Here is a 17,547-nt window from a genome sequence, read left to right as displayed (position 1 = left end):
AAGGTGGGGGGCGGGGCGGGGCAGAGGGCTGTGGGTCCTAGCATTATTGTCGTGGGAGCTGGGCCCCCTCTCTAGCTGTGCTGAGGGGGAGGGGCACAGGGCTATGGGTCACGATTGAGGGGCACCAGCAGCACTGGGGGGGTGATGAGTGAGGGATGGCAGCAGGTCCTGGGGGTAGTGTGGGTGTGGAGTGAGGGGCCACGGTAGGGGCAGGGCACTGGTGTATCAGGGCTGCTCAGTGCCACAGAGTTATAAGGGGCAAAGCAGCAGCTGGGCCCACATCCTGGTGAGCAAAGGTGGAGGGGGAACTCTGACTTTTCTATCATTGAGGCACTGGTAAGTTTCCCAATTGCTTTAAAATTGTAAATACAGGAATAAAACATTGTGTTCACCTGGTACCAATACATATAGTTGTATTTCATTTTAATCACGGAAAAATCCAGATTTGGGGTTTTTCAGTCAGAGATGGCCATTTTTACTCGGTATCAGAGAATTTGCAGTTTTTAAACAGAGAAAACCAGGATCTCTGGGAGACTTGTTAGCCAAATACGTTTGTGCTAAAGGGAATCCTGTGCTGTTTTGCAGCCAGGAGGTCGTGATTTCTAAACTCGTCTCTTCTGCTGACTGCCTATATTTTTGTTTGCTTCAGAACATTTGCTGCAGTGTGCCCCAAGGCCTGGGTATCGCACTTTTTTGTGATTTGCTAAATACAAGTTCCCCTCACTTTATGCTGTACATGTGTTCCTGGAAAGCGGTGCATAACTCAAATTTGCATAAAGGGAAGCCACTTCACAATGTAACAAATAGGGAAATGTTCCAAGACCTCGACTGTACTGACCCCTGGAGCCATTTCTCCCACTTTTACAAGACAGTTTTGGTACTCGCCAACAGCAGACAATGCACGCGAGCATAAGGTGGTTGTGGTGAATGTTTAGTTGGTGTGAAGACAGGGTGGTGAAGGGTCTTCAGTGTCTGACTCCACATTACTGGTAGTAGGTACAGGCAGGGTCACATCCATAAGAGCATCAACAGGCATGTGGCTCTTATCACCAGTGGGGTGGGGCTGGGGGTAGCTGAGTGAGGCTTCAAGACTATATTTTGGTGCATGTCACTCCTACACTGCACCACACAAAGCAGCTGACTGTGGACTTCCATGACACCGATCGCGTAAGAGTGAATTTAATATATTTCATAGACATTAGGGGCTGGAAGGGAACCTCACAAGATCATTGAGTCCAGCCACCCTGCCTCAGTAGACTTCCTGCCTATGGTCAAATGATCCCAGCAAGATATACACCCAAACACACCTTTTGAATGAGTCTGGAGTAAGTGCTTGCACCACCTTTGCGGGGAGTCTGTTCCAGTCCTTGGACGCTTGGACTGTAAAGGAGCTTTTCCTTATGTCCAGTCTAAATCAGCCTTCCGGAAGTTTTTGATTATTAGACCTTGTTATCCCTTGGGTAGCCCGGGAGAACAACTGTTTTCCCAGATTTTGGGGCACCCACCTTATATACTTATAGACTGCCACCAAGTCCACCCCGAGCCTTTTCTGCTCCAGGCTGAAGAGTCCCATGTCCCTCAGCACCTCATCAGGTCTGCTCTCTTGTCCTTTGATCATGCGGGTGGCTCTCCATTGAACTCTCTCAAGCTTATCCACGTCTGTCTTGAAGTGGGGGGCCCAAAACTGGATGCAGTACTCTAGCTTTGGCCTTGCTAATGCCAAGTAGAGTAGGAGGATGATGTCCCTGGTTTTGCTTGAGATGCATCGGTGGATGCATGCCAGAGTTTGGTTTGCTTTGCAGGCTACGGCATCGCATTGGTGGCTCATGTTAATCCTTGGTCAATCAAGACCCCCAAGTCTCTTTCGGTCGTGATGCTGGCAAGTGTAATACTGCTGAGCCTATAACTATGATGCTGATTCTCCCAAGGTGGAGCACCCTGCAGTTCTCTGTGTTGAATGCCATCTCGTTAAATTTACCTCGCATATGACTTTTTATACTAAAAAGTCATTTTTGCATAAGAGTGAATTTGCACATACAGAACCTGCATACAGTGAGGGAAACCTGTACTTAAATTATTTTTGTTGCATGTTAGCAATTTTGGAGTTTTAAAAAACATTGTGGTCTTAGCTCACTGTTAGGGTGCTAGGATTTTTTGCTGTGTCCCTTCTTTGAGAGCTGATTATTCTGTTGGCCAACCTCTAGCTATGAAGTGTGTGATAAATGTGACCTTCATACCTCCCTCCTTACAAGACTAAGAGCAGAGCTTGCTTCCCTTATTGGACTTTATTAAGTTATGCAAGTATTTGGGTAGTAATATTCCTATCCCTGTGTAATGGGTTCATATCAAAGTAAAGAGAAACAAATTTATTTTTCAGTCAATTCATAAAATGATTTGAAGGACTGGTAGAATTATTGTGTTACCATGCTCCATCTAGTGAACTTGAATTCTCAACAAGGTGCTTGAAACTGAAAGAGTCTGTGTGGTATTTTTTTTAAATGTAAATGAGTCATCAGAAATAGTACTCATACCACTTCCTTAATATTTAAATAGAGTGGAGTTTTCATATCTCTTCTTGAGCCAATTAGGAAGTATCTCCTACTAGAGATGAAGTACAGTTGTCTTCATTAAGTTTTCATAAAGGTTCTGATAATATTCTGTGCTCTTCCTGCTTTGTCTTGTAATGAAATTTATTGTAATGAAGTATTACAACGAACAGATTGTAACAAAAAGTTTTGAAGTTTGTAAATTACATTTTCTTTCAGTTTAGAATGCTTGTACAACTTGCATCCATACTTTTTGGTATCTAAACTAGGTATTATAACATTAGAATTTTAATTGTTCTCTTAGTATAAAACCTAATAATAATAATAATAATAATATGTGGACCACAGAGCAGGCCAGAAGCAGTCAGAGTTAAAAGTTTGCCGATTTAAAGTTTTGTTGAAGGTAGCACAGTACATCGGAACATTTGGAATCTGTTCAACATCCTGAGATGGATAGAATCAGTACAATCTGCTGTCATAGATGAGGAAAAAATCTAGGGTAGTATGACCAAATCTGAAACAATAGATGCATAGGGATGCTGTAATTTAGTGAGTTCATTAATCAGTAAGTTGTAAAGAGTCATGGCATGGGCAAAACAGGTAGTATAGTACAGCCAAACCTGGTACAATAGGTATGAAGAAGGAAAGCTGTAATTATAAAGATTATTAATCAGCAAATTGCAAGGTGCAATGATGTGTGCTTGATGTAATTACTTATAAAAGAGTGGAATAGAAATGCTCTTTTGATTAGTGTTTAATCCTGTGTTGTCCTTGCTATCTGCCAGTCTGATCACCTGACTAGCAGAATAAAGGCTGTACTAAGTTTATACTCATAAAATAGCTGCTGTATGCTTATGTAAATCCAACTGTAATAATAGGCCCTTGGAGGCAATAACAAAGTTAACCTTGGGTTTTTTTAAGTGCAGATTCTTCTCCAGTTCTATCAAGGTGAAGCTCAATTAGGCATCAGATATAGAGGGGGGTTAAAAAAAAGAAAGAAAAAGAAGCCCCTAAATAACCCTTTTCCAGATAAAATGACCTGCCTTTAAGTATATAGGTAATTCAAAGAATTTGTGGATTTGTGGAAGATGTAATACTTCCTCTGACCAGAGTAGATGTGCTGCTGTGACACCCCTATACTAATAATAAGTTTTATGTGGCTATGGTGCTTTATAAGTGCTTTGAAATTGAGTTAGTTTTTGGTCAGATGGAGGGAAAAGGAGAAGTATTTCTATCTGGGGAGCCAATTGAACAGGTTTGTTTATCATTCCAGTACAAAAGATACCCAGGGTTACACAGTGAAATCCCTAACATTTCGGCTGCAATTTTTAACAAGTGACTTTTGGGTGACTATCCAGAAGACTTATTCACTGGCTACCCAAATGTGCAGGTATGAATGGGAAGGTCAGTTCATTGTTCCTTCTCCTTATCCCATTTTTAGACCTCTTAAAACACCTTGTGTCTGGTAGGGCCTTTTAGTTCTTCCTTCTGCAGTCTTGGAGTCTGAACACCTGCTTCATGAGTAATTTTAGCTTGTGACTTTCACATAGGAAATGTATGTGTAGATCTTTTTTTCTCCTTGTGCTTCATGTATCATATCTTTTTTGCTCGCGCAGTATTTTTTTGTGCATAGACTTTAATCATTAATTATTTTAATCTAAATAGTAGAGAGGCAGTACTCAAAAGTTTGACATGCCACAATACCATGAAACAATCTTGGTACAAAAAGAACCTTAAAAGTATAAAATGTATAAAATAGCTGTTTGTTTGCATTTGTACTGTACAAATTGAATGACTACAAGAAAGCAAAGGATAATGTGTGACCTTCTAGGTAGCTGATTGAGAATATGAATTGAATTTGTAGACCTTATGTCAAAGCAAAGGTCAAAAATGGAGAGCGTATACGATGAACTTGGTGAAATTCAAACATGAATGATTAGAATAACACAATTTTCAAATAGTTTGTGTCGGAAAAGTGGTGAACGAAAGCAGCACATCAGAAATGCAAATTTCATTTCTTTGTCCTTTCACTTGAGCATAATGGTTTAACTCTTTCACTTAAAAAAGGTCACATGTTAAATGGTCTGTGAAATTTTTAATTAGTACTATTAGCTGGGAAATTCTCATTATTATGATAATGGTATTAACAAAGATAAACCGCTTGTTTGCCTGTTCTAATACTGTGTTTTTTCTTTGTCCTTTTTAGGTGGCTTTTTTAATGCAGTAGTGCCATTAACTGGCTGAAGAGTAAACATGAGGGTAGCAGGTGAGAATAATGTTCAGTGGGATCATTCTGCAAAATGGAATAGTTGATCATCTACATCTTGTTGAATCAAGAAAAACTGAAGAATATCCAGTGCTTTACAACCATCACCTGGCTTGGCAGGTGCTATGGAGGGCATTGAGTAACAAAAGCAGATTCCACTGACTCTATATGTGTACATATAAAAATGACTGGACTTTAACAAGTGACAAATTAGCCAAAATGTTTTGCGTCCAAATCAGTAGGGCTCTGGTAGGGATTCAGTGCTCTGACTAATACCATAGCAATGTGACTTCCTGATGCTATATAACTACTATTTAACTGTGTACAGGACATGATATTATACAATCATGAGCATTGGGAAAACATCACGAATCATACTTTGGTGTCTAGTTATATGTAGCACAACCTATGCATGGTATTAGTCCAAAGCCAAAAGGCTCGTGATTTACCATATAGTTCATTGGGCTGGACTTCACCAGAGTCAACAGCATTTCAAGCCACAGTGACCCTGCAGCTCAGCACTGTTCAGTATGTGTATACTCCAGATCCTTCTGCTTCTCTTCCCCCACGCCCCCAAGAATCCATGTCCTAAATAGCCTCCACTTATGCTCAGAACCTGGTGTTTTTTGTCACAAATTCTGGGATGCTCCAAAACTTTTTATATTTGCAGATGAGGCGCAGGACAGCCTAGTCCAGTTGCACCTCATGGAGCTGGGGCCACCCTAATCATACATGTCATGCTGAGAGAGGGAGTGGCAGAGGGATTTGGGATATGCAATGTTGTGGGTCACCGTGACTTGAAAGAGTTGGTGGTAAAGGGGACTGTGCTTAATGGGCACTACCATATATTTTATTTAGATGAGCTATACTGACATTTCCTTGTGGTAGGTTCCCATCACTATATCGAATGTAGCATTTTTTGGCACCGGGGTGTTGGGGCAGGCTGTGACCCTCCCAGTGCTGGCTTGGTATTGCAGTGCTGCTGGGCTTGGTGCCAATTCTCTGAGGAGGAGATGCCTGCCTGTTGTTTTTTTCCCCATGGCCATAAAAAAAACCAGGGTTCCCATCATCATGTTTGCCCAGTGTAGGCCATGTGTTGTATAGTCATGCTCAGTGTTGGATGCATTTAATCAACACTATAGTTGGTTTCCATTGCTGAGCACATGCTGCTTTTGGCAGCAGTTTAATTATAATGTATTTAGTGAGATTTCCTTGTATATGGTTATAAGATGAAGCGCTTTTTCCCCCATGCTAGTTATGGGGGAAAGGCCTCATCTTGTATTCAGGTAAATACAGTAGTTGACTAAATGCATTCTTTAATATGCTGAAAGAGGGGGCTAAGACCATAAAGATTCTGGTAAGGTCTGCAATTTTTGAAAGACCAGTAAGTTCACTAGTGATGTTCATCCCCCCTCCTATAATCTCCCTTTTCTCTAACATAGCAAAGAAGAACTGAGGACAGAGGTGTTATTTCGATGCCTGGTTGCTTTCAAACCCAGGTATTCAGTACATACCATAAACTAAGAGCAATTTATTCTGTAAATCTGTTGGAAATAATGAGGGGAGGTGGCATATATGTAATAAAAAACAGCAGGAGTTAGTTAATATGGTTGTCCTGTCCTCAGTACAAACTGAGTTTCTATTTCAGATACAAGCTGCTGATTACTAGGCTAACAGTTCTTTGAAATCCACTCAACTCTCAGCATGTTGCTTGACCTCCAGTATCACAAGTGTAGCAGGATAGCTGGGTTCTTATGCTTTTGAGGCACCTAAAAAGAAAAGGGGGAGGGGACAGGAGGAATTATTGCTTTTTATGGGTCTTTAACTGGGCTTTATCTAACTGTTTCCTGTTTTTCTTTGAGAAGGAAATACAGTATACATTTAAACATACTTGGAAACTTTCCGATTAAAAAGGTGTAAAATTGATAACTTATCTAAATGTAATGCTTGGATCTGATGAGGTGTTTAGCAAAGCAGCTATTACAGTATAAAAACAGGGTCCATAATACTCACTGGATCTCATACAGAAAAACAAGGATAAATGGAGGTAGAAAGAAAAGGAAATGCAAGAACAAAAGAAGTAAAGAGAGACTCTTCCCCACTCGTACATAATAAAATTCATGTGTAACATGTTCATAGGTACAACAGAATGTCTGTTAATTCTCCCCCTAAGGATTTTCATTAATATAGCCTTTTCTAGGTGGCAGTTTTGTCTAATGTGCTATTTTCAAATTATACATGAATTTGTGTCCTATGATAAGGAGAAGGTGTAGCTAAACTTGACAGTATGCATGTAAGAAAGATGCATTGCAGTGGTTGAAATTCAGACCTTGAAAGTTCTCCTTTTGATTTTCCTCGTATATCACTTTTTTAAATTTATTCTGCAGTTTAATTGTCATTCTATTTATAGACATACTTTATTTAGCATAAGCCACTACAGAGTTCTCGTGTAACTTTTCATAAATAGAACCTGATTGCTATATATAAAGTTATAAAATATAAGTAGATACTAAGAACATTTTTGTGGTTCTGAATAGGTGCGGCAAAATTGGTGGTAGCTGTAGCAATATTTTTGCTGACATTTTATGTTATAACACAAGTATTTGAAATAAAAATGGATGCAAACTTAGGAAACCTGTTTGGTAAGTAGTTTCTAATTTTTTTTCATAACTCCCAGACTTGGGACATGTTTTCCAATAGCCTGGAATAATAATGCTCCAGAAGAATTGCTACGCTTCTAAGAGTATATTTTTAATGTCTGTATTGATGGACTAAGATTCCACATGCAGAATATTTGAGCTATAATATAGGTTTACTTATTTCTGCATTTAAAAACTGCACCAATTTTATCCATTCAAAGGCTGTGTTCAATCTTACCCAAATGCTCTTATAGACTAACTATAAGTGGATATTGAAGATAAACTACATAACTGCTACACAGACGATTCAGAATTTACTTTTTGTCACTTTGTCCATATAGTGTATATTTTTTGTAGCATACCGCCTCGTGCGCTGTACTCCAACGGCGTGTCCAAACGAGCCTGTGCATGCCTCTTGCTGCGTCTCACTCAAAGCAGTTTGAGATGTAGCAAGAGGCACATTGGGAACAAAAAAAGTGGATATCCAAGTATCCAAAAAACCCCCCCAGAAAAGTGAGGCAGGGCATGATCCAGGACCATGCTTGGAGGCAACCGGACGCTCGGGTCATCCATAGAGATGCTCTGGTAGCCAGCCAGAATGTCTCTATGCCTGCCCCTTGCCCCTGCCCCCTGCAGAGCCCACATGCCCCCCAACAAGATCCACAGCTCACTGGCGGCAGCAGCCAGTGGGACACTTGAGGCCTCCTAACACACACTTCCCACGTGGTTCAGGGCAGCACAGCTCGGCCCTGGCTGCCTGGCTACTGGCGCTGCCTGCATCATGTTGCATGGGCCCTGCCTGGCTCCAGGCTGCTCAGGCTGTCACCCAGGGCCCCACGCTGCTCGCGGGGACTACCTGTCATGCCAGGCCAGGTCTTGCATGCATTTGGGTCTGGCAGGTGTGTAGCCTTGGGGCCACATGCTGTTTCAGGTGGCAGCAGGTCATAGCCAGGCAACTGGCCCCACAGTCAGACTGCTGCAGTGGGTAGCTCAGGGAACTCAGGGCTGCTTCAACAGTCTAGCTGATACAACGGGCTAGTTTCCCCAGGTACCAATTGACCAGGCCCCAGAAGCTCCCGAGAGCAAGTAGTCCTGAGTTATTTGCCAGGACAGGTATATACTGCTCAGGTGCTGGCTCCTCCTGGCTGCAGATTTGAGAGGAGCTGGGCAGGGTTATTTTGTCCCAAGTGGCACAACTTGCCTTACACCAAAGTGCATGTCCAGGCATGTGTGCTGAGGCAAAAATCCCAAGCTTAAATTTGTGCCACTCCTATTTGAGCTGGTGCAAGTGCACGTGCATGTGTGGATGCGCCCAAATGTGTCAAGTGCACGTACTTTTTCTGAAGTCCATGTAGCCTAAAACCTAACTTTAAAAAATGGCTTCTGAACAGGTGTGCTCAGTTTTTAGACTCTCTCTGTATATTTTTTTCAGATGGCATTAGTAAGAGAAATTCTATGGATCTATAAGTGTTCACCTGTCATCAGCATCTTGGTACCTAAAATTTGGCAAACAAAAACTGATGGGCGAAAAAAAAAAGGAGGGAGATAAAAACTGAATTTTAGACTTTTGATACCTTAATCATTCTTCTGCCATAAGTGGTGGTGCTTTATATTTGAATGGAAGGCTTGTAAGCATTGGATGAGGTGTTGTAAACAGCCAGACTTGTATTGATAGTTCTATAAAGGGCTACAGGATAGTCCTTATAGGATAATAAAAATTGTATTTCAGGTGAAATTTTACTCTTGCTAAAACCCATTAAAGACTTTCTTCTGCGTTTTAGCCAGATCAGCGTTGGATATCGCTGCACGTTGTAAGTATTCATAGTCCACAGTTAATACAGTTGGTATTTAGTTCCCATTGCCTGGTGTATGTAGGACTTGTCTGCATATAAGTGCCGAGGCTGCACTGACGCGCTATAATTACAGAATGTCCAAGCAGACTCGGTCAGCTGAGTCTGCCAAAGTATGGTAATTGCCACACTCCCGCAGCCTCCTGTGTATCAGTGTCCCCGTGCTTCAAAATGGCAGGGGCATTTGAACTACTGTGCATTAAATGAGTTTTATTTTAAGTGTCTCTGATGTTTTGAAGCATGGAGAGGCTGATGCAAGAGGCACTGTTGTGTTTTAATTTAGGGCAGCACTGGGAGCTTTGACTCACTCTAACAAGTAGCAGAGCATTTGATTTTTATAGTCACTAAAGCTTTGCTTGTATTTAGACCTCAGCAAGAAGCTGATTTTCCTTATTTCTGTTGATCCTAAGTCTAGTTGGCAGTTGCATAGCTAATTCATTCAGTGTCTGGGGGCTGGAGGGGTGGTATGCCAACCACTGGAGATGTAGATAGCTGGGGTAAGTGATGAGGGAAGGGGATGTCTTACCTGCCCAGGCTATCTGTACTGTGAAGGCATCTATACTGTTGCCACTGCTGCTTCCCTTCTACCCTACCCCCCAAATATAATAAACTCCCAGGGAGGGGTGAAGGGAGGAGATGCACTGCTAGGTGTGGGACTGCGCTGCCCAGTTCCTATGGCCAAGCAGTACAGATCTGACCCTCCCATGGCAGACTCGCGGGGAGGGGGGAATTCTGGCACTCCCTCACAGCCTAGCTCTCTCCCACCCCCTATAGTTATGCTACTGTTGGTGGGTTTGCTTATTTTGTTTTTCCTGCCCTACCCTTGTCTACTATGGGCTAGGAAGAGGCTACAAGTACTAAGACAAATGCTGGCTAGTTCAATAAATGTGTTACAGGTCCAGCTTATTTAATAGTAATTCTTGCTGCAACATAGAAATTGCCATCAGAGATGATAATTACTGAAAATAGCTTCAGAAGCAGAAGGTTGTTGTTAGTCTAATTAAAGAATTGTCTCAATCAGATCAGACTAGTTAAAATAGATATTTGTTGTCATACTGTCCAGTATTTAAACTATAGTTCTGTTATTTATTTGGTCAGTGTGATCTTTTGGAAAATAAAAGGAAGCATGCAAGTTTACCAGAAGTAATTGTAAGATTCCTTTTATGAAGGATGAGGAAATAATTTATCAGATGAAGAAATAGGTTACTTTTGTGGCCCTACATCTGAAGCTGGTTCTTCCAACAATTACTGGTGTTAGCACTGTTTTTGCTGGTATCTGTCATGCCTTTCAAGTGGTTCAAAGTTTACATAACGAGGAAGGAAAGTTGAGAAATGTTTTTTGAATTGTAGGTTTGGGATCCAAGTTCTTTTCCTTTGTCTGCCAAAGGCAAGCCACTTAGGGCCTGATGCAAAACCTGCTGAAGTCAGCAGAAAGGTTACCACTGATTTCAATGATATTTGCATTAGGTTCTTAATTTTTCTATATTTCAGTTTCACTGTGCCTCATAAGTTGGACCATTTAAGACATGTTTCCACTTTTTCCTTAAAATCTATTTGAAAATTGACTACACCTATTTTCTCTTAACAATGTATCTAAATCTCTTTTCTTTCCAAAGCTACAAAACCTCCAAGATATAAATGTGGGATTTCAAAAGCTTGTCCTGAAAAGCACTTTGCCTTCAAAATGGCAAGTGGAGCAGCCAATGTAGTTGGGCCCAAAATTTGTGTAGAAGATAATATGTAAGTATCTTTTTTTACTGATATCTGTAAGTACCTTTTTAAAAGCTACTTTGGATAATTTCTCACAATCTTTTTATTTTGCTGTAGTGACTAGAACATCTTGTTGTTTATACTTGAAATGTAAATAAATGTCTGTTCTTGTCCAAATCCCTGTTTTCAAGTATTTTTCTAATTGTCATAGGTTAACAGTATTATAAAACTGTTATTTGCAAGGTGTTTTTAAATGTTACTGCCATAGGATCAGTAGCGGATCAAGTATATTTTTAGCCTTTCTTTGAAAGGAGCCCTGCCAAGATGTCACAATGATAAAGAGTCATTATCTTGCATTGCTGATGCTTTATTTTACACAAGAAAAAGAAAAATCAGATTCAATTGTCTTTATTTACAGTAATTTTTTCTTTTTGTCCTTCAGGCAAAGGTTTTCTTGTGATTACTTTTAGAAAGACTGCCTGAATTGTTAACAACATCCCTTTAATAAGCAAGCTTAAGTGAATTACTTTATCAATATGCTACTTTTTCTCTATACAATCTCATTTTAATTTTACATCGTGATTACCCATGATCTCATCCCACAGAGTATGTGGAACTTCAGGTTGTGACCAACCAGATCAATTTGAAACAGTCATGTGTCAAAGGAATCTTCCCCAACTACTAAGAGCTTTATTTATTCTGGCTACAATTAATCAGCCTTTATCAGAAGTCTGGGATTTAAAATATTAGAGTAGAACTGCAGTTTTCTTCTGCCAAATGGTTTCAGTGTTTTACAGCAGTCTATGTTGATCTGTTAAAAGATAAACAGCAGCTTTTTCTTGAGTAAAAAGGACAGCATTATAAGAGAACTTCTGATAATTGATTAGCTTTCCATCACTGCATCTTGTAATTAAAGTGACTTTATAAGATTAGCTACAGTCAGTTCCAAAATATAGATTTCGTTTCCAACATCGGGTCCTGCCATAATTACTAACTTGAGTAACACATAGAATCTTGAGCTGGAATATATACCAAGATAACTTGTGGAATGATGATCTTTGAACACTTCATTTGTTGTCAGCAAGGAACACTAGTGTTGTTGTTGCATACCCAGTACTGTATCAGGATGGCTTCAGCAAGTATGACAATGAAAAATTGGTTGGAATTTGCATGTCTGTGCCAAAGTGCATTTTAAATAGACTATCAACCTTGGCTGAAAGCTTGCCTAGCTACTTTTATAGCACCTCAGTTTATCGCTTTTGAATGTAGCACATGTTCTTTTGAAATGACTCAGCTTCATAAACTGAATTATTTCAGAAGAATATGTTTGCTATATTCAGGGGATAGTTTCAGACAATGAAATTAATTGTTTGGTGTAAAATTGATCTTTTGGTAGACACTTTTAAAACTTCAATGGCCATAACACTTTGCATCTTTCAAATGAAACACATTGTTCTACTGACCGGAGTAAAAGTGTTAGCCTCAGTCAGATTTAAATTAAATTTTTTTTCATTAAATTTCTCTTTAGTTGCAGTTGAGGGAATTTTTCTTTAATCCTCCTTCAATGTAATGTGTTTTTAGTGCAGCCAAGTGTAATGCCATGTTCTTCCCCAGTGATAGCTTGATTATGCTGGTGGCCAGTTGATTCCCATGTTATTTATACGACTCCATATGAAATGTAGTTTTTAAAACCTTCAGGATTAAAGGTACTTTTATTTCAAATTAGCACATTGATTCCATTCAAGATAAACTAGCTCTGGTAAGGATTATCATATAACGGACAATAACCAAACTATAGAGAATCATAAATTAGCAGCACAGAGAAATTGGTTCATCAGTTGTAATCTAAAATGTTACTGCATTCCTGCTACTTTACTAGTTCAAGTAACTATGGCACTTGACTTCCAAGTCATACTCACTTGAGGTTAAAGCGCCACTTAACTTGAGTTAACACAATAGAAAGCAAGCCCTTTATCACATCTTACAAAACTTAATGTGAAGTTGTAATGTATGGATAGCTAATGTAGTTCCACAGTTAGCACAGAACTGGGAATCAAGACCCTACTGGATTTTGTTTCCCTTGTCTCTGGCTTATTTTACCTTGGGTATTCCAGCTAACCTCTCTCTCTCATTTTACAAATTCATCAGATAGGTATAATAAAATCTACTTGTTTTTCACAATGTTTGCCTCTGAGGTTTAATATTTACAAGGATTTTTTAAGCTCCACAAATGCATAATACTTAATTTATCGAGTCTTAACTATATGATTAAGGAAGTTTGAGTCTTTTATGGCAGGATTCACGAAACTAATACGCTAGATTCTTCAGAGCAAGTGATTTTAAAAAACCAGGGATTTACTAGTAAGCAATAAATATTTCTACTTGATAACTGCACTTAGCCTAGAAGATCTGTGCTGGGATTGCTTCCTGATTGTATACATTTGGCAAAAAAAAAAAAAAAAAAACCCTCTGAGAGCAACTGTCTATTTATGCATACAATTAGAAGTTTACATCTGTACCAACTGTGTGTGTAATGCCTTTAACATATGTTTTAAAAGTCTGTGTTCTGTTGACCATAAGTTTGGATAAGAATTCTACAACCAACAAGTTGCTGCCCTCTTGTGAGACATTTACCATATTACCTTTATACATACTGGTGGCTGCTACTGCCATCTGGAGCCTGTGGAGCAAGAGCTTGCCTCTTTTAAAAGAACCAACTCTAAACAGTACAGCTTTGTAGTAATTGCTTCAGTTTAACTGCTTACACAAGTTTCCTGTTTCAAGATGATTGTTCAGATCTGTTTGTATAGAATGGCACAACAGGTCATTTCTTTTCTAGTGACTGAATTTATCAGGTTCAAAAAGAACTAAACATGTAGAATGGATATTTAATATTATTTGATTCTACTTATTCTAGTTAAAAAAGGGGAAAAGGGCATTTGATGTTTTCTGATCTGGATATTGCAATAAGAGGAAGTGCACTTTTGTGCTTGACTGGAAGTAAGAAGGGCTGTTCATGTTTTCGCAATTGTTGGGTATGCCTTGCAAACAGGTGAGAAAATACTTTTATAGCTCTGTAAGGGTATATACAGTCAGATAAAAATAACATGTATCCAAAGCCTACATTCCAATTCAGTAGGGGATAAATTGTTGCAAAGCACACAGGTTAAAAGTTACACTGATGTCAGTTTCCCATTAAAAAAAAAAAAATCATGCTTCATCTTTCTCTGTCAAATTTCTTGCTCCATCTGTCCTTATACAGTAGACTCCCAAGTTCACGAGTGTTGCATTCTGGGGGAATTTCGCACAAGTCAAATTTGTGTAAGTTGGGACGGCTTTCACCATAGGAAATAATAGAATAGTGAGGGGTTGCATACCCCAGACATACCTTGAGTCATAGCTTTTTTTCCCCTTTTTCAGCACAGAATTGCCTTTAGGAGGAGTGTCTAGCATCTCACCCATGCATCTTGAGATGTTGCTACAATGGTGGCACAGCTCCGCTTGCTTCTGCCTGCAAATCTTGTGAGGCGTTTGCGTATATAGGTGAATCTTACGAGTGTTTGTGTATATACGCGAATGACGCGCATCTCAAGGGGCATTGTCCAGTCTGGACCCTAATATAAAAATCACATAAACATGAGACACGCTTAAGTTGGAATTGTGTAAATGGGGGTCTGCTGTACTAAGGAACTTTATTTCATTACATTTAAATAATTCATAATATATCTCTTTTCTCTTCTGATGTGACACCAGGAACTAGAAGAAGCTTTTAGACTCAGCATTTTGGCGTTCTTTCCAAACGCAGATGTATTTTCTTCCATTTATGTTACCAAAATATATGAAAAGTAAAAGAATATAGACTTTATTGTTGATCAAAATTATTTTTAAAACTTGCATCTTTCAATAGGTTCTTGCTTTAGTGAGTAATACCTGTCCTTTACTTAAAAGCTATTCAGTCGAGTTAACATTTCTATCTTCAGAAATAATTATTTTTACTTCTTAAAACAAAAAAGGTTTTTTTGGAAGGGAGTGTACTTTTTAAAAAAACAAGAAAGAAAATGAAGTGTCCAGGCATATAAATATGGGGCTATTAAAAGCAGCTATGTTAAGAAAAGGCAACAGATATTTAAATGTTTAAATTAAACAGGGATGAGTTAACCTCTTTTTTTTTTTCAATTTGGAGTTCCATCCAGTCATTTTAATCCTAATATTCCCTTTCCTCAGATACCTGTTTATATAACTAAGCCTTTTCTGTGGTTATTTTTGTAGATTATGCAACTGTATAGAATGGACCTGTTCATTTTATGTCTTGCCTTTTTTAAAAATATGAAATGATTTGGATATGAAGCTTGTCATAATTCAGTTCCACATTTCTTTTTGTTTCAGTTTAATGAGCGGTGTTAAGAACAATGTTGGCAGAGGAATAAATATAGCATTAGTAAATGGTAAGTGCTTTTGTTTTAAATGTGCTAAGTGCTTTAATTCTAAGAATATTTCTCAAATGGTTCCTAAGGTATTTAGAAGAGGAAGGAGAAAAGAAACCAGAATAGTAAGGGAGAAAAACAGGAGGAGGCAGCCTTCTGATTTATGTTAAAAGAAACATTGTCTCTTTTTCATTGTAATTACTTTCTGCAAGTGTAGAAATTAAATTTGGTTCAGTTATCTGTGAAAAATTATGGTAATATGGTACTTGCGTATGGCCTACAGTTACTTTATCTTTGTTACCATGTAAAATGAAAAACTGCCAGACTTCTAAACTTAGTCTGGGCTTAAAATGTTCAGCTTTTTTTTTTTTTTAATGCATGTTATGCAAGTAATGAACACTCAAAAGACCAAAGCTTTTGTTACTTGTAGTTAATGGAAACAATATTTCATTAATAATGCCAGGTAAGAATCCAGTGGATTTTTCTACAGTTGAGAATGAATCTCCTATGATTCTGCAGTCACAGGATTATAGGATTGTGTTCCAGTATCTAAGTTTTTTGGGAGGTTTTTTGGTTTTTTTGGTTTTTTTTAATTCTCTTCATGGTTTTAAAGGCAGTAAACGTGAAACATTCTTTCATCTCTTTACACTGCTAGATTTGTCTTTCTGCTTATGTAAGAAGCACTTGCTTTGAAAGTTTCATAATATCTGTTCATATATGTATATTAATTTTGTTAATAATACCAAGATAGAGAAATACTGACACTTAAAACATTTCAGTAATTGTTTTGAGGAGAAACACCCAGCTAATATGCTTTCACTCCCCTCTTAAATTGCCCTGAGCTGCTCAGAGCCTAAGCTCTTCAGCTGACTCCTGCCTGCCAGACCTTTCTCATCTCTGCCAATTTCAACAATGCAATTAAAACACACAAATCTACATCTAACAAAAAACAATTTTGAAAACAGCATAAAGTTCTGAGTAGCAAGTAAAGACTCAGTGCCGGTACTATTTGTATCGTTAACATTCACGTCAAATTCATTCAAATCCTCAGTGTCTTAATTTAATTGGCCATGGAATTTTTCAGGCAGCAGCATTAAGGTATCACTCGTCATGTAGCATACATAGTTTTAGCCATAGTAATATGGACCTTTCATCACTAACACAGACCGTAGTAGTAAAAGCTTATTGTAGTTTTAAGTAAGCAAATACAAGGATGAGGCTTCTCAAAGCAACTGTAGTTCAGGGTTTTCTTTCTTAACATTTCACCATAAAAATTTAAATATCCATATTTATTCTGCTACTACTGCTATGGTAGCTTAGTCACTAAAATGACAATGCCCCTGTGCAGCTGTTTTGTCTGTTTGATGCATTTTAATATAGTAGCCGTGGGCACATCCACACATGCAAGCATGTGTGCTTGCAGCAGCTCAAATAGAAACGGTGCAAATTTAAGCTGGGTCTTTTTGCCTCAGCACACATGCCTGGACGTGCACTTTACTGTGGTGCGAGTTGTGCCACTTGGGGCAAAATAACCCTGCCTGGCTCCTTCTAGATATTCAGCCAGGGAGAGCTAGAGCCTGAGGCAAGCACCTATGCTGGCTCCAGTAATGTACAAAGCTGCCCTGTCCTGGTCCAATCAATACAAAAAGCTGCCCTGGCAAAGGTGCTCTTGGGAGCTTCTGGGGCCTGGCCAGTTGGTACATGGGGACACTACCCGTTGTGCCAGCTGGACTGCTGAAGCAGCCCTGAGAGTTCCCTGCACCCTGTACCCACTGCAGGGGTCTAACAGTGGGGGTTGCTGCCTGGCTATGACCTCCTGCCAGCTCTGACAGCATGTGGTCCCAAGGCTGCACACCTGCCAGACCTGGATGGGGACTGCACAGCCAGTAGAGGTATCTGCTCCTCTGGGCCAGCTGCCAGCGGGCTGTGGCTGCAGAGTTGGCCTTTGTGTGGCACTACTGCTGTGTGCCCCTGCCTGCTTTCAACTGGAAGATGTTCTCACTGTGGTGGCCTGCTTTGAACTACCCTCCATCCCCCACTTGCATGGCCCATGTACCCCACCCCCATTGCTCTCCCAGCACTCTGATTTGCTGCCCCACCCAGCCCCATCCC

At 39.5% G+C, this 17,547-nt stretch overlaps 1 protein-coding gene across 1 annotated transcript in view; it reads left to right on the top strand.

Moving 5' to 3' along the window:
- Positions 1-17,547, top strand: part of FAM3C (family with sequence similarity 3 member C) — a 39,473-nt gene that overhangs the window by 12,539 nt on the left and 9,387 nt on the right. The window contains exons 2-6 of the mRNA XM_019543441.1: positions 4,753-4,812; positions 7,350-7,454; positions 9,233-9,262; positions 10,918-11,041; positions 15,398-15,456. Of these exons, the coding sequence (XP_019398986.1) occupies positions 4,800-4,812; positions 7,350-7,454; positions 9,233-9,262; positions 10,918-11,041; positions 15,398-15,456 (331 nt within the window). The 5' untranslated portion in view covers positions 4,753-4,799. The remainder of the gene's footprint in view (positions 1-4,752; positions 4,813-7,349; positions 7,455-9,232; positions 9,263-10,917; positions 11,042-15,397; positions 15,457-17,547) is intronic.

This window comes from Crocodylus porosus, unplaced genomic scaffold, assembly GCF_001723895.1.
Source record: "Crocodylus porosus isolate Cpor-Errol unplaced genomic scaffold, CroPor_comp1, whole genome shotgun sequence".
Classification (NCBI taxonomy): Eukaryota; Metazoa; Chordata; order Crocodylia; family Crocodylidae; genus Crocodylus; species Crocodylus porosus.
This window is presented reverse-complemented; position numbering and strand designations above follow the sequence as displayed.